The sequence below is a fragment of the Seriola dumerili genome, unplaced genomic scaffold (genome assembly GCF_002260705.1).
Source record: "Seriola dumerili isolate Sdu_G_001 unplaced genomic scaffold, Sdu_1.0 BDQW01000723.1, whole genome shotgun sequence".
Taxonomy (NCBI): domain Eukaryota; kingdom Metazoa; phylum Chordata; class Actinopteri; order Carangiformes; family Carangidae; genus Seriola; species Seriola dumerili.
In genome coordinates this window covers 890,902-916,683 of record NW_019174978.1, presented here as the reverse complement: position 1 = coordinate 916,683, position 25,782 = coordinate 890,902, and the positions used below count along the sequence as shown (strand labels likewise).

Here is a 25,782-nt window from a genome sequence, read left to right as displayed (position 1 = left end):
AGTTGCACTGACATGTCCAGGTGTAACTGAAAAGTGAAAGAATGGGATTTGCATGTTATCCTGATGATATGAATGACAGCAGTGTTCAACATTGACATGTGTCCTGTATACACATTTAAAACTCCTTTGTCTTTTCCCTCACAAAAGGCAGATTTACATGCATTTTACTCACTCTCATGATAATAATATCTCCAAAATAGGCACTCATCTCACATGTACAGTGTCTCAGTATTTCACCTGCATCTGATCTTTTTAATGTGTGTAGTTATCGCTGATCAACGTCATTATGTCAAACATTCACACTCCTTTTAGCTAGAACTAATTCTATCCCAATATTTAAACAATACTGTGTCTTCCCCCTCTCTGTGAAGGTCGCCTTTTCATCAACACAGTGTTGTCCAATGTGGTCGGACAACACGTTGCAAGAACTAATTCTGAATACTGGGCTTAATCCTATTTTCTTATAATTATGGCGACAGAAACACTGTGTCCATCCAGCTGAGACACACTGATTGTGACAGGCTCTGAATCATCTGTAGAGGCCCTGTATGCAGTCTAAACATACTGCGCCATAGCTTAGGCTGGCTGTTCTTTTTGCCTTCAGAGCTTTACAATATTTCCTTTTCCAGCAAAGCTGTTTATGAGGAGTCAAAGTACAGTGGACTAGGCAGGAACATGTTATGTCAATGAATGACAAACCACCCTGTGACGACCACTCTCTCTCTCACATACTCTGCGTCTGTGACTCTGCATATAAACACACACCAATAATTAATACTCGCAAACAATGCATACACATATACTGAACACACATGCACACAACTAAGGTTCACATGTTTGTGTTGGCCTCTAGTTGGTTCCAGCCTGAGAGCGAGCAGGGAGCTGGCAAGACTCCCTGGTGGCACTGGCTGACCCACTTCTGTGCAACTCTATCCCTAATGTGACCCGTTGGAAAGCCAGAGGACACGCACACACACATACACACATACAACTGAAACTGCCTGGCTCCAAACCCTAGAGAACTGAGAGGCAGAAAGAAAAAAACGCTAAATGCTCCTGATGGCTATCTCTCTCCTTCTCATCCTTCATTTTCTTTTACTCTCACTTTGTCTGAAGATCAACCATTTAGGGTTACCACTATCTGATCTTGCAAAAGTAGCTACAACATCTAGAGTGATTTTCTGTATGTCTGATCTTAAGTTGATTTAATAACACTAAAAGCAAGATAAACAGGTTGCACCTACAAGCCACTTCAATTTAAAACAAAGAAGATAAACAGGGCTTATAAATTTAACTAATAACAGTGTCCCTGGTTCGAGTCCACCAAAAGCCTTTCTTGCCCCAAAAATACTTTACGATTTTGTTAAGACATGAAATTTTAACTAAAAATGAGACCACTCACACAAGATGCTTGTTCCACTACTCTACACAAACAGAGTATATTTATGTTAATGTGGCTCTTGATTGTTGAGATTATCATAATTAGTGAGAAAGAAACTTTGTAATGGGTGGATCTGTGAGAAGCAAATCTGCTTTCTTCTACACTGCCACATTATAACAACAAATTGATGCAAAGTGTGGAGATAAGTCTGTCTGATGTGTCTGGAAAGTAATCACTCATCAATGTTTTCTTGAGAGAGGGGGATTTGATTAAAGAGATGACTTTGAAGTAAATAAAGTCAAATTGACATTTCACCATCTAGAACAGCAGAGGTGTCGCCAAGCTTGCTCTAGGCTCTATGACAATATGTATCCATATTACCAAGTTAAAATTTAATTTCAAGGTCATAGTTCTTCATGTTTGGCTGCACTTTGTCTGCAAGCAACTATTATTTTCATGATCAATTATTTTTTGTTCATGATCTTTTTGATTAATCAGTTAAATGTTTGGTGTAGAAAACAGTGAAAATTGTTCATTAAAAATTTACATCACCCAAGGTGAGGTTTTCAAATTACTTGTTTTGTCTGGAAAACAACCAAAACTTTGTTTGCCATTTTAGCTTGATAAAGTACTAAACCAATTAACTTCTTTTCATCTTTGCTGTTGATTAATTAATTAACACAAGTGACATTTTCAGCAACTCACTCACTTCACATGCCTGTGATAAGTCTTAAGCAGGGTGTAGATTATCAAGTGAGTATATCAACAGAACAAAAAGTGGAACTACAATATGTTCAGCTCATATTTACTGTGCTTTGCAGCTAAAAATACTAACCAGCCATGCAGACAAGCATATTGCTCTGCTGCTAATATCAGCTCTCAGAGGGTGTGCTGGCACAGGTCACTGTCTAGTCATGTAAGCAATGACAATGTAAGAAATCAGGGTGACCTTAGTTTTGAGGGACAGGAAAGCTGGTATGAGCTCCTCTTGCATATTGTGTAATTAATGTGTGTACATGCATGTGTTTGTTTATGTGAATGTGTGTCTGCATGTGTGCCTGATCTGGCCGTAGTCTGGAAAGAGGAACAATGGCATTCCTGTGCTCTGAGCTCCAGGTGGCTGTGGAAACCCAATCCCAAACCAAGCCTTGCTGGCACACAGAGTGCCGAGAACGCCGAATGCTGCTGGCTCCCTCCGGAGACATGGGCCAGAATAGAGCTATTGTTCCAGACCAGCTCAGAGCAATAAATGCACCACAGCCACCCTCCATGACAAACACAGACACTCACAAATACCAATACACTTACAAACAGAGTGAATATCTTTCACTTTCAATTTCACATAGTGATCAGCAAAATCAAGCGAAAAAAACAGTCAAATTTCTTACCACGATTTAAAACACAGAGAATGGTAAAACCTTTTGGTTGCGTTTGAGCACATGCTTTATAAATTGGAGTTTTGTAAATATTAGACTAATTACATTCCAAAGCATGCTATTATTATGATTATTACCACCTGTATTACCAATACACACACATGCAATTTTTTATCATTATATATGTTGACAGCCCTGATTTATGTCATTCACTTCTTAGACAAATAACCTAATTTTATCATAGTCCAAATATTCAACACTAATAAAATGATCCTGAAGGGTGGCCAAAATGTTTCCAGTTTACAAATATCTTAAATCAGCCCTCACAAATATAGAAAATGAGGTACACATTCACAAAAGCAGGCACATCTGCTGAGGCCTGAACACACATTCAACACACAGGTCAGGAAATGCATCATGCCAAATCCACGGCCTTGAAATGAGGAACATGATTCATTTCCTTTCAGTGGTAGACAGTCATGCCTTAACACAGGGCTGAGTTCAGAAATATAGCTTTGAGGCAAGGTCCTAAACATGACACATACAACACAGGTCAGAAAACTGCATGTGCTGAGAAGCCACATGTACTGAATGCAAATATTATATTATTCATATTTTGCCATACTGTCCTACATGGTCATGTCAGTTCTCCTTTTATGTGGTTCAGCTGTACCACAGGTATTCATGCTCAAAACATGACCAAGGTCATCAACTCAGGTTCAGGCACCGAAGAACCAATGCTACAGGTAGCACAAAGGTACAGCAACTTATTCTCCTACTGCAAACACACAAGCAACGCAACACACACACACACACACATACACACACACGATAAATAATACATGCTCCTCTTTTCTCTCCCTTTAAGGAACATGACAGATAAATTGAACTGGTTCTCTGTCGATCCTACATCTTCATCTGCTCTGCTCAGCAACTGCCGCCTCTTGCAGGATTGATAGTGAATCCATTTTCTTATCACTGGAGATAATTACAGCATTCTTAATGCATGCTCACTCATGCATGCTCATTCTCTCTTCTTTCACTCACTCAGTGAGTCTCTCCTCCTCCGCAGACAGACACACACAGGTCAGGCACCACATGCTTCAAACAAACCCTATAAAATGTCTCTTATTGATTGAATTAGGTGAAACGTATATCCGGTGTAAACGTGGGGGGTGTGGTGGTGGGGGGGGGGTGGGGGGGTGGTGGGGTAAAAATCTGCAGTCCACCAGAGGAAGGGAAGGGGTTAATTGTGGTCACCAGCCTTTTTTTCTCCCTGTTTGTATCAAGCTAAACTAAATCATCTGACCTCTATCAGGACACAGGAGACAAGTACGAACCAGGGGTTAAATTCCTAGTGTACAGCTCATCTTTCCAGGTTGTGAAATGTGTGGAGAGAAATGAGGAAGTCTACATCTACAGTCCCTTATGAAAATTAGGGCCAACTTTAAACATCAACTGCTTTATAATTCTTTGCATTGGTGATATCCTGACCGTTAAGTCAAGGCAGGCTATCTGTTAACTGTCTGAACACACTCTCAATTTAAATAAACCATTAGGAAAACTGGCTGCAGTCAAATGCGGCAAGTGTAAGATAATGTTAATCTGGCAGTGGCCCATTCACCACAAATCGACAGTCAAGAGTGAACGCTAACATTTGGTGAAAAGTATTTAAGGGCTTCCTTATCGAAAAAACAGCTATTCTTTCCTCAAGCGTGTTGCAGAGTGGTTGTGAAACAGCAATTGCCGGCCAGTTAGCTGCGACGTAAAGTGACAATTTGTGTGTTTAACAGAGTCGCATCACATCTCCGTTGCTTGGCTGCTTCTGTCAACAAGAACCACTCTGCCATAGCGCCAGTCCGCTGCTCCTAGATAACGTTACTGCTTCACCGGCCAGAAACAAGCCTGCGGTTGAAAATGTGGCCAGAAAAAAACAACAATGATACAAGGTTTTTCACATAATATTCGCTTACCTAGAGAGACAGGTCACCTCAATCCGCCGCTGTGGCGCAAGAGACCGCAGGCTAGCTGCGAGGCAGAAAACTGACGCCGAACGGTTCAAAGTGTCACAGCTAAGTTAGCAGGCTAGCTAGCTTAGCGAGCTAACGGTGATGGTGGTGGTGGTGGTGGGGGGAGTGTGGTCCTCTCCGTGTCGTCGAAACAAACCAGTTACCTTAAAAACCGAGACGGGAATGAGGTTTTTCTCACGTTGAACGCGGCTACAAGAGCATTGTCCGGTGTCAAAAGGCTGTGTGAGAGGAGTCATCCATTTGGAAAGACCGTGAATATGACTGTCGGTTCAGTCGGCAGCAACGCTATGCCGTTTGAGCTCCCTCTTTACCGACGGACGTGCTGCCTCTGCCTCGGTCTGTCTGACTGAGGGAGAGGAGGTTGGCTGCTGATGTGCGGAGCAAACACAGGCAGCATCACTGCTCATCCCTCCCGTCACTACCTCAACCCGGAAGAAATACTATAACTGATCCCATACATAGTCTAGAAGTGTTACAACTGCATTCAAAAGTGTCTAGAGCTGCATCGTGCTCCAAGATAAATTACTCTTGGCCAACTGAATTCCAGGATATCGAAGGAGCCACAGAGCACAATAAACATATGTATTTATACATTATTTGATTCATTAAACTATTTGACAGAAAAGCTGTACAAGAGGAGAGTGATGTAGCTGCAGATGAACTGCACGAATAACAGTAATATATGGGCTAATAACTAAACACAAATCATACCAAGGGCCAAGTCAGAATATATATAGACCTACTTATAAATCACACATTGTAATTCATCAGAGGGTAAACCTCATAGTTTATCTAAGTGGGAACAGCTTCAGTTGCAGCCATACCATATGACCCTCAGGGAAGCTGCTGCTCCACATTTACAAGACAGGAATTTCAACTAGCATTTTCAGATATGAGAAAAAGAAAGAAAGTGTAGACAGAATCACTGTTCAAAATGATAGTGATCTGGCCTAAGTGGTGAGCAAAGCGTAGCTATATCCAAGTGAAACAAAGATCCATGAGTCAGTCAGTAGTAAGTATTAGTAAAGACGTCCATTGGATTATATAGTGGCCAGAAGGCCTATTTTATCCTGTTTTATCCAAAAATGTATGCGTTAAATGTCTGTTTTTGAAATGGAGGCTTCTTTCTAAATTTGAGGTCATGGCAACTCACATTTTGGAGAAAGTGGAATATTTCACTGCCTACAAATACAGGATATGAAAAAGTGGCTCCTGTATCCAACATCCTAGTCCTATTTTTTTTTTCTACTCTTAGTGATCCAGCTATCCATCTCCTGAACTTATAACTGTTTTAATCAAAGCTGCCTCCCAAAATCCTTATCACATCATTAGATGATACATCCTTGGTAATTTTGAAAAGTTTTACATCTTAATTACTTGGGAGACTTCAACATTGTTTACAGAAACATTTGCCTGTTAGCTCCAACAGGAAGATGTACGCATGTTCCTATAAGCATTTATGTTTCATTTAAAATATAGGCTGATCTGTGTGGTGGAATATGTCAAAATAATAAACACTACAATGTTTGCCTGTTTTTATTGCCCCCTACTTGCAAACATACAATATATCCAGTGAGACCTCTGATGCAGTTAAGGGCTTGTCATACTACTATCTGAACAAGAAAAAAAAAAAACAGAGAAAAGAGAGTAGAAAAAGAAAACTGTCACCTGTTTTCCACTACAAGGGAAAGGAGAACTGTTTATGGCAAATGGGATACTCTGGGTTACAAGACGCTATAAATAAGATGTCAACAGTATTGCTCACTATTACCTGTTCCATCAAGGGAGTGTTTAAATGTCTTCACTGCAGGCGTAACCTTTTTTTCGTCACAATTTATTACCAGAATAAGAGAAGCACTTGGGAGTGCTCAGACAGTTGCCAGTGCCAGGCAGAGCTAGCAGCCTGACTCAGTGAGTTCATTTTCTTCAGTTGATACCAATTTATGGACTGCTCTTTCACAGGGATGGTAAATTCTGTTTCTGATTGGCAATGCAGTCCTGGGTGTAATTCTGAGAAAGATGTAATTCTGAGTGGCCAATATATGATGGGCAAGATATGGTGTCGGCCCACTTTCTCAGAGTTACATGTGCAAATTGGTTTGCATCAGCATCGCCGCCAAACTCTTGTTGCACATAATGAAGTCAGTGAGGAGCCGTGTCTCATTTTTATGACTCAACGTTCTACCTGCACAGACACAAAACATTCTGCTTGGACTTGATGAGATGTGAATAGCAATACAGCTTCACTTCTAGGTCAGGTCATGCAGAATGTATTCAGGAAGCGAGATTCAGTGCAGTGAATGATTAAATATGTGATACACACAGCTTATTTGCATTCTCCCTCAACAAGCTTGCCATCTTGTATTAGTCATTATACATCTGCAAAAGGCACTCACAACCTGGGTTTTTTTTTTGTCATCTCTAATTATGTCTTTCATTTGGAAGAGAAAACCTACTGTCAGCTGCATCAAATCCTCTTTAAAGCTGCGAGGGCTTTAATTTGATAAAGCAGTTTGATTTCTGTTATTCTTTCAAAATAAATATTTATCTTTTGAATGAATATAGATTAAAGACACAGGCTTGGGATTGAAAAGTTGTAGTTTTAAACACAGACCAGGTAGGACAAAGGGAGGGCTCTGTCCTCCTTGCCAAACCACCACTGATACACCCTTGAGCAAGGCACTAGACATCCCATAATTTATCAGAGCCATACAAATGTGTTTAACTGTGATGTAAGGCTAAACTGAAAAATACCACTTATCTTTCTGTTGATAACTGTATTTACAATTGCAAATATATAGTTTGCATAAGCTTGAAGTATTTCAAATGTTACTACAGCCAAAAGATTACAAGCACACTGTTTCTCGTGTACATTTGCTCTTATTCACCACACAGACTCATACATATTCAAACAATCTTTCCATGTATACAAATGTCCTCAAACTAGGCAGGATATGCCTACACACACATGCATGCATTCACACACGTGAGAGCTATCCATTCCCATTACAAACATTGTCACATATCCAGCACCAGTCAATGGCCTGCTGATCAATAAGTGGTGCTTCAGGCTGTGGCTTACATGTTTGGCTTCCATACCACCCAGAATCACTAGAGCAGAAAACAGCTTACGCAATATGCTTTTAAATTAGATCCCTAGGAGCATATATTCATACTGTATATCCGTGTGTCAACTTGAAAATCAACTTCATGGTGAAAATGCTTTTTCTATGGTTTTTGTAGCAACAGGACAATTTCAAGAGCGTAACAGACAGCTGAGAACAGCTTCTCTTGTTTGACAGAAGAGCTCTGTGTAGCACAGGTGTGTTTAGACTATAAGTTTGAGTCCAGCTGGTGCAAAATCTTTTACTTTGATGTTGCTGGTTCCAGCATGCTGCTCCAGCCTGCTGTCTGGCTCATACAGTATAGGTGATGTGTTCATAAGAAATCGGGTGTGTGGGTCCAATGCCCCACAGTTACAGCTCATAGTTTAACTTCACCCATAAAACATTCATATCTGTTTGCAATTGAGCTCACACAGAGTCTCTAGATATACTTTATTCATGTAGCTGGCAGCAGCAGTATGCCGGTGCTGAAATATGAATGAGACATTTGGAAAGACCTTCCTCTGAATCAGCATTTCCCCTGCGAGTGTGGTCCTCTAGTCACTATAAGATGGGACAAGGACAGAAAAGTAGCAGTAAAGCTTCCCTGTGTGTGTCTCAAATACATCTCCGCACATACAAGTATTACATCAGCATCCCTCAGTTCATCATGGTCTCCGCGGCAGCTCAGAGGGCAGTGTGTTGAATTTGGATATGATATGTCTTTGTTGTGTGGAGATGTGTGGATGCTGACAGGGCCCTCCCTGGTGGGCCTGCATAGATTGATGGATATGCTGGAGGCACTCTCCCCTCAAAGGTGTTTGTGCGAAACACTGTGACTTAGGGACAAGAGAATAACCATGTACCTCCCAAGGCATGGCATCCTACTCTAATCAGCCATCAGATAACCGCAGGCCACTTCAGCCTGCAGAGTTATGCTGACACCTAAGCTTGTTTAATTTTACCTGAACTACTTTACAGGCTCCTGTAAGAGAAGGTTTTTCACTTCCACGTCAGGACCAACTAAGTTTCTTTGCTCGCTGAAATAGGACTTTATCTTTATCTTAACAGTATTTGGTCATGATCACATACAGGCTAACTAATATTCTACTGCAGCGCTTCCTCACCTGGGGGTTTTGGCCCTGCAATTGACAACTCTCTGAACTGGATAAAATACCAGACAGTTTTTTTTCTCTTTAGGGCTCTAACACTTTCAGATTAAGATAAAAAAAATATTTAAGGTTAACAGGGGAAAATCTGATTTTGGTTAAAAAGACTGGATCTACAATCTTAGGATAACAGGTTGCAAGCCATTGGATGGTGGATAATTTTCACTGTACTCTGAAGGGAGAGTTTACAATAACTGACCTGCTTCTGAGTCGCAGTGCAAGTCATCTGAAGAAGCTCTTACAGGAGTGAGTGAATAGTTTCACATTTCACTTCTATCATCATTTGTCAAAGAAGATTAGGCTGAAATGAAGGTTGCAGGAAACAGGAGGTGGGATGTACCTCTGAAATATTTTCACCAAATTGTCCTTTGGTGTTTAGACAAGTCAATATTGTATTGTATGTTGTATTGTATATATTGTGTGTTTCGTTTAAATGCACTTCTTACAGTTCTATTTGTTTTCATGTTATTTTTCTTTTGTGACTAAAGCAACAAGGAGAACATAGTTCTGATTATACATCTTTTATTTGTGGAAATAGAGTTAAATCAGTCGTCTGACAGAAATCTTTGTAACAAAACCTTATCATACAGACAGAACAAAAAATGAATTTCTGACAGTATACTTCATTTTTGTGTATAAGGTTGTGGTTAGTTACAAGTTATTAATTTAAGATAATTGGAAATATTGTGTTGATATACAGCATGTATAAATCCCAAAGCACAACTGGAACTGGAACAGAGGGCCATAACTGTAGCCTGTTTTATGGGTCACTACTTACAAAAATAGGCTACCATCAATCCAATAAGGCCTCAGAAGCAGCTAAGTGCCTGTAGCTGCTATATTTAGCTATAAATTTTAAGGCTAAAACTTGGACTGAAGAGAATTGGAAAGAAATTTTCCCCTTAGTTATTTCTTTAATAAGTTATATAGGCGATCAATAACAGGCAGCAAACAAAATGCAATCAGGTAATTAAAAACTCAAGTGCACTATGTATCTTTAGAGGAATGTTAGCAGCTTTATCATTTAAGTCCACTAAGGAGCTAATTGTCTCCAGTTTGAGGGCTCATCCATTATATGACCCCCTCCCCCTCCTGTTTTGTTTATTTGAACAGTAGAGTGTTCACAGATTTCTGTGTGCAGAAACCGTACTCAAACACATGGTGGCAGCAACACTCCACTGTTAGGAATGTGTTTCTGTGTCATGCTGAGCCTGAAGATTATGGTTACTGTATTATCACTTTTATAGTGTTGATTTTTATATTTTTTCATTTTTTGTACACAATTTTGTTTTATTTTTTTATTCATTGATTTTTCTCTTTAATGCCGTTTTAGTACATCTCTGTGCCTTATGTAAAGCACTTTCGATTCACCTTAAAGCCATAAACCAGGCTTTGTGTGTGTTTGTGTTTGCGTGTGCTTGTGTGTGTGCGTGCGCGTGCACGTGGGTGTGTGTCTAACATTCTGCCTCTTGCTCTACAGTCATGACGCGAATAGAACGTTAACGCAACAATCACATCAAGTGTGGTTTAGATCTCACTTCTGGCTTCATTACCTGAACGCACAGTGAATTCAGCGCAAAACTATACTGTTGACACAAGAGTCAGAACTCCTTTTGTAAACTGCCACTGGAATGACAGGGATAAAGATAAAGGAATGCAAGCCCTTAAATATTAACAGGTTAGTTATAGTAACAGTTAGAATAAGTGCATGACATGCCTTGTGTCAGAAAATGACCGACCTCATTTCTCTTTTGGTTAACAGTCATGTCACGACGAAGCTCTCGGCTGGAGGACTCAGGATACTACGGCATTGACAGAGAACCGTTAATTTCATATAGGGAGACCCTGCACAGGTACGTTGGAGTGTATGTGTGTGTATTTGTGTGTGTCACTGTCATGCTGTATATGCACACATGGTAACCACAGTATGTATGTGTTTAACACAGTGACCTGTTCTTCTTCATATATCTTCAAAGCTCTTTTCGCATTTTCATAACATCCAGGATTTTCAGAAGGCGTAAGACTAATCGCCATATTCAGCCTGAAGCAATAGAGACCAGCAGCAATAGGAATGGCAACAGACACTTTATATTCCTCATACTCCCCCTGTGTTTTGGTAAGTGACCTCTTCTTCCATAAACAATTAAACCTAGTACTGAAGCCTGTGGTTTTTGTAGAGTGTCTGTCTTTTGGATAAAACAACCCTGACCTGCTGATTGTGTTTCTCCATCCATCAGGATTAGCATACTCAATTATTACACTGAACAGCAACTTCCTGAATCCAGGAGTTTTGGAATCACCCATCTCACCTATAATCAATACGACGGTCTGACCCACAAAAGCAGCTTGACTTTCTCTTTTGAATAGAAACTTTGTTTTATTCTTCCTGCACACAAGCAAAGATATTCTTGTCTTTGTGCAAAACACATATTGATGTAGGCATTTCAATATCTCAAATCTGTCAACATGCAATGTTAAATTAATCTATTCTCACCAATAGGACCCAACTGCACGATGCAAGGAGATGGAGGAGCAAGTGAGAGAGCTGCGTAACGAACTGCTGAGGTTAAAGCAGGAGATTAATTCTCATTTTCTAACAGCAGACAGTTTACCCAACTTTGCTCTAGAATCGCTAGGTGAGACATCTAAACCATCTTCATTATCTTCATTTGCCAGATTGTAATTCACGCATGTACTTAAAAAAAAAAAGAGACTGCTGTCTCACTTTCTTTGTGTGTGTGTGTTGTTGTGTGCAGGAGCAAAAGTTGTACTCCATCTCTCATCTGAAGCGCACCAGACAAAAGAGACATTCACAACACTCCTCGGAATACCTTTAATGCGACCACCCGTTCACCAAAGGACTGTTATTCAGGTGGGGCATACACACACGAAACAGAATGCTATACAGTATGACTATGATGTTATAGTTGTGATTTTTTTTTTTTTACTGCCTGTTCTTTTTCATACATGCAACACACTGCTTTTCACGCTTTCTCTCCTCAGGGACACTCGCCTCTTCCAGGTCGCTGCTGGGCATTTGCAGGTGGGAAGGGTCACTTGCTCATCGCCCTCTCCCACCCAGTCACCATCAGTCATGTGACACTGGAACACATTTCAAAGAGTGTGGCCCCAACTGGCACCATCACCAGTGCCCCCAAGGAGTTTACCATCTACGTAAGTTCACAAAATTATCATTGTTACAATACAGACATCCACTCAATTTGATTTAAAACTGTTACATACATAGAGAACAACAAGGTGTTCAACTGGATGTCTATATCTTTCTTTCTATCAGGGAATGGAAAATTTAGACGACGAGGGAACCCATCTAGGAACTTTTCTTTATGATCAGGATTTGGATCCAGTTCAGACTTTCAAAACATCTGTGAGTATTACACCATGACCACCACCAAACATATGCACATGTATTTTTAAATTTCACCCACAAGCTAATACAAGGGGTTGCAGTTTGCCTTCCTTGCTGTATTCACTATATCCCTGATGGCATTTTATCTTTTTTAGGGACACTCATTTTTGACCACTCAACTAACTCTCTCTGCTCATTTCTCTTCTCTTCCCTAAGGATAACAAACAAGGTGTCTTTAACTACATAAAGCTGCAAGTTGAGAGCAACTGGGGCCATCCTGTCTACTCCTGTCTGTACGGCTTCAGGGTCCATGGAAAGCTGGCCAAGTGAGCCAAAATGCAATAAACAATAACTGCACTTACTGTAAATAATGCATCAATGTTTTGATTTCAGAGCTCATGCTTCTCATAAAAAATGATATATGAAATATTTACCTGTGGCTTTGATTCCAGTGGTTTATAGATCAAACCATAACACATGCTGTGCGTGTAATATAGGCTACTCAGTTCAATTTCTTTAAGGTTTTGGATATGAGTTTTCACTCAAAAATGACTTCAAATGACTTTGAGTTTTTATTTTGATTATAGTAACACATTTTAATAAAGATAATATATGATTAATACATATTATTTCGAAGATTTCTAAAATAATTTCACACGATTGATATACCGGAAGTGAAACAATTCCACATCCGGGTGGAGTGATGTTTACAAGCCGGATGATGGACGGCTAATGTCGAGCGAGAAGGTTGCATTTACTTCGTATATCACAACGACCTTGATGCCGTATCGCTATAAATGGCATCTCAGATCCCAATAACCATCAGGGCTCAACCGACAGCCGCCAGCTCTGCCGCTCTCCGGGGGAAGAAACGTGCCGGGAGTCCGGCGGTGTCAGCCGTCCAGCAGGCCACCGGGAGCGGCAGCAAGAAGAAGAAAGCCCCGCAGACAGCGACACCGACAGCACAGACACAGGTGACGGTAGACACACAGACACAGACACAGACACAGACACACACACACGCACACACACACACACAAACACACACACACAGTGCAATATAAGTATGTATATAGGTCTACTATAGTGTGTGTCGTTTGCATTCTTAGTGCAAATACACACAATGACATGATTAGAGTTGTACACATGGTTTTTATATAACAATTTTCAAATGCTAATTAAGTTTCATCTTAGGTATAGATAACAGTTAAATATATCTTTAGGTTTCGGGTTACACTACCCACCTGAAACTTTGTTTACATTCAAAACATGTAAACTAGTAGCTTGAAATCAAATGTGAGTACTGCTTCATGTATCTTTAGATGACAGTGGTAGAGACGGTGTCAGAGGTGAAGCCGGCGGGATCAGTAGACAGCGGTCCAACGGCCACCGCAGAGTCCACAGCAAAGCCTCCACCATTCAAAGACCCCTCATTTATGGTGAGTGTCTGTGCCTGTCTTGGTTTAAGTTTATCTGCTTCTGTTGCTTCTTCCTCAATTTCTGTCCTTTTTTCCCTGTTTCAATCTTGGCAGCATTCTGGGATTGGTGGAGCGGCAGCAGGCAAAAAGAACCGGACCTGGAAGAATCTCAAACAGATTCTGGCATTGGAGCGGACGTTACCCTGGAAGCTCAATGATCCCAATTGTGAGTGTTTGTATCTTATTTTACCTGCTACATGTTGTATATTTCTTAGCTCTAAATAATTAGGGTCCTATTTGTTTATTCAAAATTCTACCACTTCTATTTTTATATTAATACAGAATAATGGCTAAGACACGAATCCTTTTTACCTAACATTTATAATTTTTTAAGGTATTCTTGCCATTTGTCTTTATTCTACCGAGGTACATTTAGGAACTGAATCTCATTAATAGCAAGTTGGGTCAAGAGACTTATATGTTTAGTTTGCTTAGGTAAAGTTAGCTAGTTTTAAAAGTTAGTTTAGTTTCAAAATGAGTTTGAAATTGAGTTTTGTGCAAAAAGAGGCTTAAATTTTTCTCTTTGCTGTTCTTTATAGTATACTGTATGTTTAAGCTGTAGTATATTATTATATTAAACATAAGCCTGCAGTGATAAGTCAGAAGAAATAGCCATAATGGTACAGTTTTAATAATATAACATATCTCATAGTATTAGATAACGTATTTAATATATATAATATATTTAATAATATTTTAATGCATGATTTTTCTGTGTTTACAGACTACAACATCGACGCCCCTCCCTCCCTGAAGCCAGCTAAGAAATACTCTGACATCTCTGGACTCCCAGTGAGTAATTAGTCTGCTAAAAATGTGATCGAACAAGAAACAGCATGACTTTCGCTAAGTCTTGTGTAAAACACTGAAAACACTGAATAATCTGTTGTCTTTCCTCAGGCAAACTACACAGACCCTCAGACAAAACTACGCTTCACATCCTCTGAAGAGTTCTCCTACATCCGTCTCCTCCCCACTGATGTTGTAACGGGCTACTTGGCCCTTCGAAAGGCAACATGCATCGTACCTTGACAGCAGAGAGATACCTGGAACCTGAGACGGTTTCAAACCAGAACTGAACTCATGTCAGTGTAGTAGCCTTTTGGGGAGGCCAGGAGACTCTGAGAGCTCACAGAGAGGCAACCCAGATGTGAATACCACTGCAAACGTTTTTGCTGACCTCTAAAAAAAACATCTGCACTGCTGTTATTAAGAAGGTGATCTCAATCATAAATGTTACTATGACAAAATAAATTGAAAAAGTGTGATTTTTTTTTTCCATTTAGAAAGAAGAAAAAACTTTAAATGATTTGCCTTATTGCTCTGTTTGTGAGACGTGTTTCTATTGGATAGTGTTGTTATCAATAGCTGGAAGTTATAATGTCACTATCAGAGAACATCCAGTGAACTGGACAATTCTGAAATGGACAAAACTGGATATGTTTTATTCCTTAAAGTTAAGAAATTTAATACATAGTTAAATATAACTGAAAAGAGAGAATAGGCTATTATTTTGCTTATTTGTAAAATTGTATTTCTCAGAGTCCTGGAATATATTTTCTAATTAAGTGTTCTACAAACCCTTGAGCAAGTTTGGACCTTCTAAATCACTGTGGAACAAGTACTGAATAAAAAGCATCACTGGCTAGGATGCTGTCTGCCCCCTTGTGGTAGAACATCTGTTTCCAGTGGTGCAAGTTTCTTATGTCTTCTACACAAAAAATGTGAATATCTATTAGTGGAAGTTCAATCTGATTGGTGTAGAGAAAACTTGTAGACAAAGATGTTGCACAGCTGTTGGAAGGAGTTCGTCCATTTTAGACTGACTGTCAGTTACTTTTCTATAATGTACCTATTAAAAGTGAGTGCGTCTCTTTTCCATCATTTGTGTAAATTTTTCAGTGGAAAATGGAGATAGACTAAATTTGTGACTTAACTTGGTTGTTTCCTATTTTGCTTATATGACAATCTGTAATCACACTTGTTGGACATTGATATAAAACACTTTTATACACTCTTTATAATGAGCCTTAACCGAAACATCCACACCTGCTACGGTACTTAGCTGCACCTTGGCTCTTCTGTTTTATGCAGCAGCCTGCATGTATGTAAGCTATGCAAATGTAGCAGAGCCAAGACTGTCTTTTCATAAGCCAAGATTCAGCAAGCAGGCCTAATTTAACATATGTCATATGTAAATGTAGAATTGGTTCCACATGGTTTTAATTCCACAGCTACATTTGATGTATGATTTGCTATCCAACTGGTAGAGTGAGGATGTCTCATTCATCACACATGGCAGGTATCCAGGATCATTCCCATGGTATATTTCATGCTATTTTTCAAAAACTTGACAAATGAGGTTGAATGTATTTCTCATGTGAATGATCCCTATTATGCAAATACTAAGAATAAAGGCACCTGCACAGTCACTGGGGATCAAGGCTTGTGAAAATGACAAAAGCCCTTAGAAGAAAATCAAACTTGCAACCCTTTTAAGTCCCCTGCTCTAACCACTGAGCTATAAGTCCTTACCTGTTGAGTTGGTGACTCATCAATCTACATAATAATTGAACACAGTTTACATAGGCCTGTGGATACACGTTGCAATAAAGGATAATAACGCAATGTGTTAGCATTTAAGAATAAGCCTGGTAATATTCTATATTTGTCTTCATACCAACAAATGCCATGAAATGTAAGCTAAAAACTATCAATGAATTGATCATACTCACAAGTATGGCCGAAGCCTGATATATGTTATTCCTCAAGACCTCCATTGTTTTTCAGAAGCATAAATGAGTGACACAGTTACACATGGTTCCAGAAATATAGAATTATTAGCATTTCTACAAATGACCACTCTTACTCATGTCTGAGTGTAACTTCTCCCAGCTCTGGACTTCAGTGAAGCTGATGAAGGCAGTATAGTATATCTATGAGAGTCACACCAGCATTTCCATTCCTGCTGTGGCATCAAAACCTCAACATTGTGATTAATGAACAGCACCAGGGCTTTCTGCTACCCAAGCACACGATCCAATAGAGTGTTTGTGTGTGTGTGTGAGCGTCTGCAAGCATGTGTGTATACAGTATGTGCTTTCACATTTTTGGACCTCTCTGCCTTGTGTCCACCCAAGAAAGTAGTAGTGTCAGTTTATCTGTTTGTTTAGGGCTATGAAAATAGAAATGGAAAAATAGAGGAACATACAGTATATGAGTTGTTTTTCACTTGGTGCCAACATGCAGCCCACAAATCCTGCAGGTACACCTGTCTTTTGCAGTCACACTTTATCACCACTTGGGAGCGGCAGAGCTCTGCTCATTCTGCCATCCAGCCTTGCTGAATGTGTTTGGTGTCCTACCATGAGTCAGTGAGATCACACAAGTGTGTCCATTTCTGTTCACAGTCTAGGATTTATAAACATGTACTGATGCAGGAGAACTTATACTTATTCAATCACAGGTCAGACTGCCAAATACTACCAACGAGTGAAAGGCTGCCATAAATCAGGTAAGCACACCAAATAGTAATATGATTAATATAAATGACATCATAAATATTATGAATATTACTGCTACAGTTAAACATTCATAGAAGTGACAGTGCATACTGATAGCAGTGAATATAGTATTCATAATAAACAATAATAAAAACATGAGCACACTGATTTAAACAGGCTGATGACAATCATTACTAATTTTAGTATGGGCACGGAAATGGATGTAAGCAATTTAGGACTACAGCTCAATCATATAATAACCATCATTAAGAAATTGATTGTGGTGTGCATAAAATGACTCATTTTCCTTTGATGGAGGATTTGGCACCTGCAGCATTGCACAGGATGTGTGTTTTCAGCGGGCGCGCACACCAATAGCTGAAATCAACGAGTGGCTCCTCTGTTGATTTTGTTTTCATGTTTATACTTTGCAGAACTTCTGCTGGCAAGTTTCTGCTACACCAGGGAGATGCACTCTGTGAACAAATGTCATCTTGGTGCTCATTCAGGTCCTGTCTGCCCTCGGGTTTTTGTCACTGTCACATTTTAGTGATGATGGAGATGGCATCTGTGCTGTATAATGCCTACAGACAGTAATTATATAGCTTCTCTCACTTCCCAGTACATGCAGTTCTTCCAGGACTGCTTTCACCTGTGTCCCTGGACTTATGAATATATGACAAATTTAACTTTTGCAGAGGTATTTGGGGGACAAGCAGGTCATATTTGATGCACATTCGGTTTTGATTAAAGTTTTTGCTAAATGACCAGATCAAATCCATGATTTCATTATCCAACATGGCTTGGTGTGCCATCACAGCCAGGGAGAAGCAGCTACTTTGACAACACGTTGGGGAAACACCATTGACAGAATCCATCTTGTATTACACATCTGACATGTCTTACATGAAAAGAAAAATGAGAACTACTCTAAAATGTCAGGTCGGAGAAATGGACTGCACCACCAGCTCTGGTAAGCTGATCGATAGACCAGCTTCAGTGCCTGCTGAGCCAGCAGGGGAACTTTCATATTTATGTTTTTGACCTATTGGAACAGCACAAGTAGCACAGTGAACTTCTTTACTGCCTGTTAACAAAGATATAACACTATGAATCTGTTGGATGCTACTTCATTGTATGAATTTTTTTTCTACAGCGGTTGAGGCACAATGTTTATGATGGACTCCAGCTCTGCAGAAGCTTCAACATGACACTGAACACCAAGTCAAAGACAGGGATCAGCTTTAGACATATTTGGAATGATCAGATTTGGAACTTTAATTTCTCTCCAGGCAAAGACACCAAAGAGAACTATAGCACAACACTTCCACTGAAGTGTGGACAGTCAGAAAGTGACAAAAAAAGTCCAGCTTCTCATGTTTTTGTAACTTCCTGAAACCAGCTGCCACACCAGTCACATTCCTTTTTTGCAGCAAATGGCAATGTGCAGGTAGATGTGAAAAGTGGGCAGATCTCCAAGTGCTCTCAAACTCAAGTCTCCACAGTCCTCACATAACCTCTCTGTTAGAGGTGGGAGGAACACAGCTGAAATCTGAATCAACTTCTTAACAACTATCTAGAGACGACAGAAAGAACCTCCCGGCAACCCCACTCCATGTTTCTGAATCACAGCTGGTCTTCAACTCACACCAGGAACTGTGGCAACCACTGGACTATCCGTGTAATATGAATATTTTAACTTCTGTAGTTCTGTTTATGGATCTCTTGTACCAAGGACTGCTTCCACTTTATAATTCACTTTGTTAGAACTTGTTCAGACTATATTTACTCTGATTCTAAGTTTCACACAGCAGGGACAGCCTCTCCCCTCTGGATGTGGATTTAGAATACTAAAGGCTGGTCTAGCAGGGCAAACCATTCTTTAATCTCTCATGCTGTCAGTGTTATATGTATGGTGAAGGCTTGATATACTCCAGGTTTTATATGCTGTCATTTTACATACATACAGGTTTCAGCATTTTTAATACATTTATAACACCTGTGTATTTCGTTATGTTTTTGTGTGATCTGTATTTTAACGTGCTGCAAAACTAACCCTAACCCCTCAGGCATAGCAAAGCTACAAATCAAAATATACTACATGCAGTGGATAACCATTTTCACAATCTGTACTGTCTTTAAATTGTTTTATTATCAATATAGCATGTTTTCCTTCTTCCATTAAAGGAATACTTTGGTCACCTTGAAGTTGCCAGTTGACCAGCAGAGACTCTGGGGAGTTACGGTGCCCAGCCAAAAGTCAGTCTGGTACATGACCCCTGACAAAAACTAAAACTTTTAAGAAACACTGAGCTTTAAAGGTGCTTGTGGGCAGATTTTGTTACCTTTGGAGAGAGCCAGGTTAGCTGTTTCCAGTCTTTATGCTAAGCTAAACTAACCAGCTGCTAAGAGTGTGGTATTGATCTTCTGATTTAACTCTCAGCAAGGATGCAAGTCTATTTCCCAAATGTCAAACTATTCCTTTAAAGGTTTTCTCTTCCTTGTACTGTATTATGAGGCCAGGCACCAGTGGTGCTTAGGCAGCTATTTCTCCCAAAACTCCTTTCCTGCCTCTTTTTCGTTCAACATCATCACAATTTCTTCATGTGTGTGTGTGTGGCTATCTTTAATCGCTGCTTGCAGCTATATTTGTTCTCGTATTTTTGCCTTCTTGGGAAACCTTTGCCCTTCATTGCCTTCATGGTTGCACTTTGTCACTGCTTGTGAGATTTGTCACTCTCTTAACAGGGACAAACCATGTGAAAACCGATTTTTAACCATAACTGATCATGCTGTGGCTGCCCACACAGTCACACAGTTTCATGGTTCATTTCGCTGAGAAAAAACACCGACCGCTGCCTCAAGGAGGTTGCATATTAGTTTATTTCTCTCCTAGTTTAAATGCAGCCTGAGAAAATTTGACGGGTTACCAGTTGTTATTGGGCTTTAGAGGTCAAACAGCAAAGTGTCATCAGATAGCTAATCAACTCATTCAGATATCATTACACTGGGCTAAATCCCTGTTAATCCCACTGAAGATTCAATCAGTGTTCCCTTACAGGTCAGCTTGTTCCTCCGTGTGTGTATGTGCGCCCATATGAAGGCATAAGGGACAGAGAGAAAGGTAATTCTTCATGTTGATAGACAATGATTGTCCTTCAACGGGCTACATTCACCGTCTCCTCTCCGTCCTTCTCTTCGGTTTCCTGTCCTGTCTGCTCCTATCTCCCCTCCTCTCCTTTCCTGTCTTCTCTCTCCTCACCTGGCTTTCCTTGTGTCTCTTCTGGCTAGAGGATTAGCACTCTGCTTTGGTCTTTGATTGATAAGTCTTCTGTCAGTCTATCTCTCCCTGTCTATCTATCTCTCACCTTGTATGTTTGTATCATCCCCTGTCCTCTCTCTTTGCCCATCACTCACATACATGCTGTATATCTGTAGAGAGCAGAAGTAGAAGTACTGGATCAGGCCTGTTTCTATGTGTGAAAGTCTGTCATGTACTGTGACTGCCGTGTGAATATAAAAAATTATCTATTGAGCTTCAGCTAAGCCTGTTTGAGGTTCAGAAAGTTCTTTCCCTGGCACATTCATACTATATTTCTGGAACCACATGTAGCCTGGGGCTAATACCCTCAGGAAACAACATTCACTTTAAATATGTACAGCAATTAAATGGCCAGTTAAAAGACTGTTACAAGCAGTTTTATGAACTGGATAACTGGATTAAATAGGACAAATTTATCAGATCTTTCAGAAAAGGTCAGAAAAGCAATTTTACCACCTACTGTAGCAAGGCAACATTAAACTGCCAAGTTTATGAATTGAGTTAGAATTGAATTCTATTTTATGTATAGTATTTGGGTTAGATTAATTCTACTACATGGTTTGACTTTTTTTTGTAATAGAGCAGCATCATATTTCATACTTAACTTATATATCAATATTTGATAGTATTAAAAAATCTAACAATGATAAATTGGATGTGTTTTTTTTCCACACAAACACATTATATCAACAGGGGAGTGAAAAATCTATCTATCTATCTATCTATCTATCTATCTATCTATCTATCTATCTATCTATCTATCTATCTATATGATCTCCTACTTTTACTTGCCCCAGTGTCTCTCTCTGTTGCTCAGATTAGCTCCATCCATTGCGGACCTACATTCAGGTGAATAAAGTGTCATTGGACAGAGAGAGAGGTAATAGGAGGGATGTGACCCTGCAACCCTCTCCATGTCAGATGGAACCAATCTCACCAATTCGAGACAGACCATCTATTCATACCTACCTACCATAGTGTGTTTGTTTGTGTGTGTGTGTGTGTGTGTGTGTGTGTGTGTGTGTGTGTGTGTGTAATGATAGTGCCCATCCATTCACACTGCTGCTGGTGAAGCAACTCAATGCTTCACTGTGCTTAAAAGCTATTACATGTCAGGACTGGATTTGTGTGCATTCAGGTGTGTGTGTGTGTGTGTGTGTGTGTGTGTGTGTGTGTGTGTGTGTATCTTTGGACCTGTGTCTAAGACCTGATGTTTTATCACCAGCTCTGCTCCAAAAGCCAATTTACTGTCTGATGGCTGTTGTGTGAATTTCAATCGCAGACTGGAGAAATAATCTTGGATGACTTTGAATGAACTTGTAAATGTTCTGTTTCCCCTGGGAGTGTATAATGCTGATTTTGAAACCATAACATTTTAAATGAATCCACACATTACAGCAATACATAAACGGGACCGTCACAACTCCCCTTTTTTATTTATATATTGCAAAAGTAAGAGTAGTTTTGCAAAATGAAAATAAAAGTCAACGCTTTGCTATAAATTCCTCCACCCTGTAGCTGTAGAGAAAGTTTATATTGATACTGCAGAGGCTTTATGAGCTACAGTGTCTCCAATAACTACTCCCCCCTCTCACTCACACACACACACACACACACACACACACACACACACAAACATCAAACACACACACACACACACACACACACACACACACACACACACACACACACACATACACACACACACACACACACACACACACACACACACACACACACACTTTCATGTTTCTAAGCCATATTCATACACTGGATACACCTCAGAGAGAGTAAAGAGGTAATTGGATTGACTTTAGAAGTAAAACAACAGTTACAGGCTTAGTGTGTGCGTGTTTGTGCAGTGTGTGTTTAAACCTTTCATCCATCCATATCACTGTGCATAAGAGTACTAGTCCATTCCCATTCTGCCTTATGTTCTGCTTGCCCTTGGAGAACAATACAGCATCCATTGACTCCAGCAGGTCTCACACACTATCACTATCTGTGTATATGCTTTGTGTTTGTATATGCATATGTGCGTGTGCATGTGTAATAGAAAAGCAAGACAAAGAGACATATATGAACAGGAAGAACGACCTGGAGCATGCACATACACAAACTCACACTCTGATGCACAGTTAGTGTTTTGGGAGAGTGTGATGGTAAATGAAGCGTGAAATGAAGAGTCAGAGAACGTTCCTTCCCCAGGGAACCTGTACAGCGGACTGACACAGACCAGGCCAAGATAGATCAGGACAGCCAAAACCAAACCTTCAATCTCACTGAATCAGAATGCCCCCTGGTGGGAACAGTGTGACATTTTTCAAATTTCCAAAACCCTTTGTGACTGTGACTTCTTAACAGTTGCTATTTCTATCACTGATGACGTGTCCAAGTGAATCACTAGTTGTATATAACTATCATGTGAACCTGGCTTGGAAAGATGACAATTGGGACAGGAAGGGCCAGCAGCATAACTGTGCATCTTTTGTGAGGAGGAACCCAAGACAAACAGGCAACGACCCATGTATTTGGACAATCAATGACGAGGGCAATATGGCTTTCCACATGCAAGACCTGAAAAAATCTGCAGGGCCTGAAGATCTACAAGGCTAAGATGAAATGTTTGGTGGGGGAGGAGCTGGAGCAATGCAGATGGAGCAACCTTGGTGAGATGCAAGAGGAACCAGAGCATGAGTTGCCCCACAGTGTCCAGAGCCTACAAGCTCCAGAAGCCTAAGAACCATGCATTGCACAGCACCACCTGTGGATTAAGTTGGCTAAGTGAAAGGGGAGATAGACAACCATCTTCAAAACACCTATAGTGATTCAGCACAAGGGGGAGACTTTGGAGTTGGAAAGAAATTCAATCTGTTGTGGGGTGCCTTACCTGGTGTACAAGAGGTGTCCCAAGCTCATGCACTGACTGGAAAATCCTGAGGGTGATCTGGAGGAAGGGTAAGGTAGCCCAACAATGGAGATTTGCAGAAGGTGTATAGGTTCCAAGGGAGGAGAACTCCCAGGGATTGCTTGGATGCCTAGATAACAGTTGACGGATAACACAGCTGATCAGCTCAACCAATGCAATGGTTCCATACCCATGATCTGGTGGGAAAGGCATTAGAGTGGCATCATGTCCCCAGTAACATCAAGGACATCTGTGCCAGTCAGTTGAAAGGTTTCATCACTGGATGCACCATCTCAGTGACCCTTTTTGCCGTGGCCATTAACATGCGGGTCAAGTCAGCCAAGGTGGAGTGTAGAAGCCCAATAACCAGGTCTGGAGTCCAGCAGCCCTTCATCAGAGCCTTTATGGATGACCTGACAGTTACAACAATGTCAGTCCCATGAAGCAGATGGGTCCTTTGGGGCTTTTGGCCACTGCTGGTGTATGAATTCCCGCTGTCCAGGGGTTTGAAAGGAGGATAAGCTGTCATCTCTGTAGGTGGTTGGGACTACCAAGAAGCTTGAGCAGCATCGTCCGTAAAACTCAGAGCACTGGTGGGATCTGGGGCAGTTGGCGGAGGAGGTTTAGGCAGCATTCCAACAATCCACTTCAACAAATTCAGGGGCAAAGAGGGATGGGATCTAGTCCAGAAGCAAGTAAGAGCTGGGGTTGAGGAGCTACATGCAAGCCAGATTGTAGCAGATGGGGCAACAGGGTGCATTGAAAAGATCGGAACAAGCAATGGACTGAAAGATTTCATGGTCCAAGTTGTGGAGGACGGAACCATTTCACATCAAACTTCTCATCCAGTCTAGGTATGATATTCTGTCGAGCCCATCTAACCTCTTTTGTTGGGACAAGGTTGAAGCACCAACATGTCCCTTGTGGCAAGGAAGAGGAACACTTTGGCATATCCTTGGCAGCCCTCCTAAAGCACTAGGGGAGAGTCACTATTGCTGTTACCACAACCAAGTGCTGAAGGTAATCAGTGAGTTCATCTGTAGCACCATTAACCAAATTAAGTGTCTCAGACCACCACACAGAATCACGATTGTGAGAGCTGGAGAACATCCAAATCTCCAACTGAAAGCCAAAGCAGGCTTCCTTGTCATGTGCTGGACATGACAGGCAGATGAGGGTGGACTTGGGAAAATAACCTCAGATTTCCAGAGATTCAGGCCAGTGTCATGGACAGAAGTGAAGGAGTAAGTCAGCTGATGTCATTATAGAGCGACAAAGTCCGCATAGGAAGAAGGTTGGGTGAATGGATAGGTCAACAAAACACTGTACTTAAACACGGGAGAGACTGCTGTTTGGTCACTGACTGTGGACCGAAGATCCTCTAACCTTAAAGAAGTATTTACTTTAACCCAAATGATCTTTCCCTAAATCTAATAAAGTTGTTTTTGCGCTTAAACCTAACCACACCTTTACTTTAGCATTGTCACATTATTAGTTATATAGTTGGTTATTTTTCAAATTTTGAGGTGCTGATTCAGGAGATGTTCCTATGGGTTGTATCAAGGGGTTAAAGTGTGATTTGGCAGTTGGGGGAACCCTAGGATCCAGTGTAGCAGTGCAGTGGGGAAAAATGAGTCACCCTGGAATTGTCCGCTGGGATCGGACCTCAGCCATATGAGTGACATACTCCTACATTAAAAGTAAGTGGTATTCCCCTTTAATGGCCATTGTTAACATTATTATCCCAGACTTGACTGCTGTAGCAGGTCACCTAATTCTACTGGAAGCAGCTTTAGCCTTTCTCTCCACCACCAGAGTCCATTACAATCAGGTCTTATCTCCTCTAATATGCTCTGCTGTTAATGAACAATCAGCCCTGTTAATGTCCTGCTAATTAATGGTCCATCAGCCTCTTCGGAGTGGTAATTAAGTGCCAGTTGAGGCGTCTAATTGGCATGGTTCTGATTGGATCGAGTCACGCTTGACCCTCTGGGACACAGGAAGTGAATTATAGCGTTGTCATCGTTGTGGAGAGGACTTTCACAAAGACTGCTGACTTGCTTGTTTAAGAAATAGAACCATCTTGTTAACCTGCATAGAAGTGAAGTGAATGACAGTTTCACTTGAGTGACTCTGTCAGAGGA

The 25,782-nt window shown here is 40.6% G+C and overlaps 2 protein-coding genes across 2 annotated transcripts in view; one reads left to right on the top strand and one right to left on the bottom strand.

Moving 5' to 3' along the window:
• The window catches only part of galnt1 (polypeptide N-acetylgalactosaminyltransferase 1), a 37,798-nt gene extending 32,680 nt beyond the window's left edge, over positions 1 to 5,118 (bottom strand). Inside the window, exon 1 of the mRNA XM_022765627.1 lies at positions 4,731 to 5,118. The gene's annotated coding sequence lies outside the window, so the exon portion shown is untranslated. The remainder of the gene's footprint in view (positions 1 to 4,730) is intronic.
• Positions 5,119 to 13,127: 8,009 nt separating this feature from the next.
• On the top strand, positions 13,128 to 15,789 carry ino80c (INO80 complex subunit C). The gene is made up of 5 exons (XM_022765672.1): positions 13,128 to 13,401; positions 13,750 to 13,866; positions 13,960 to 14,071; positions 14,630 to 14,697; positions 14,806 to 15,789. Exons 1-5 carry the CDS (start codon positions 13,225 to 13,227, stop codon positions 14,935 to 14,937), a joined length of 606 nt encoding a protein of 201 aa, XP_022621393.1. The 5' UTR covers positions 13,128 to 13,224; the 3' UTR covers positions 14,938 to 15,789.
• The last annotated feature ends 9,993 nt before the right edge of the window (positions 15,790 to 25,782 follow it).

Excerpts from the sequence above, each read along its gene's own strand:
- ino80c (XM_022765672.1), top strand. The coding sequence starts at position 13,225 with ATGGCATCTCAGATCCCAATAACCATCAGGGCTCAACCGACAGCCGCC. Across the intron at positions 13,402-13,749 it reads CACCGACAGCACAGACACAG|ATGACAGTGGTAGAGACGGT; the intron begins GTGACGGTAGAC and ends ATGTATCTTTAG. Across the intron at positions 13,867-13,959 it reads TCAAAGACCCCTCATTTATG|CATTCTGGGATTGGTGGAGC; the intron begins GTGAGTGTCTGT and ends CAATCTTGGCAG.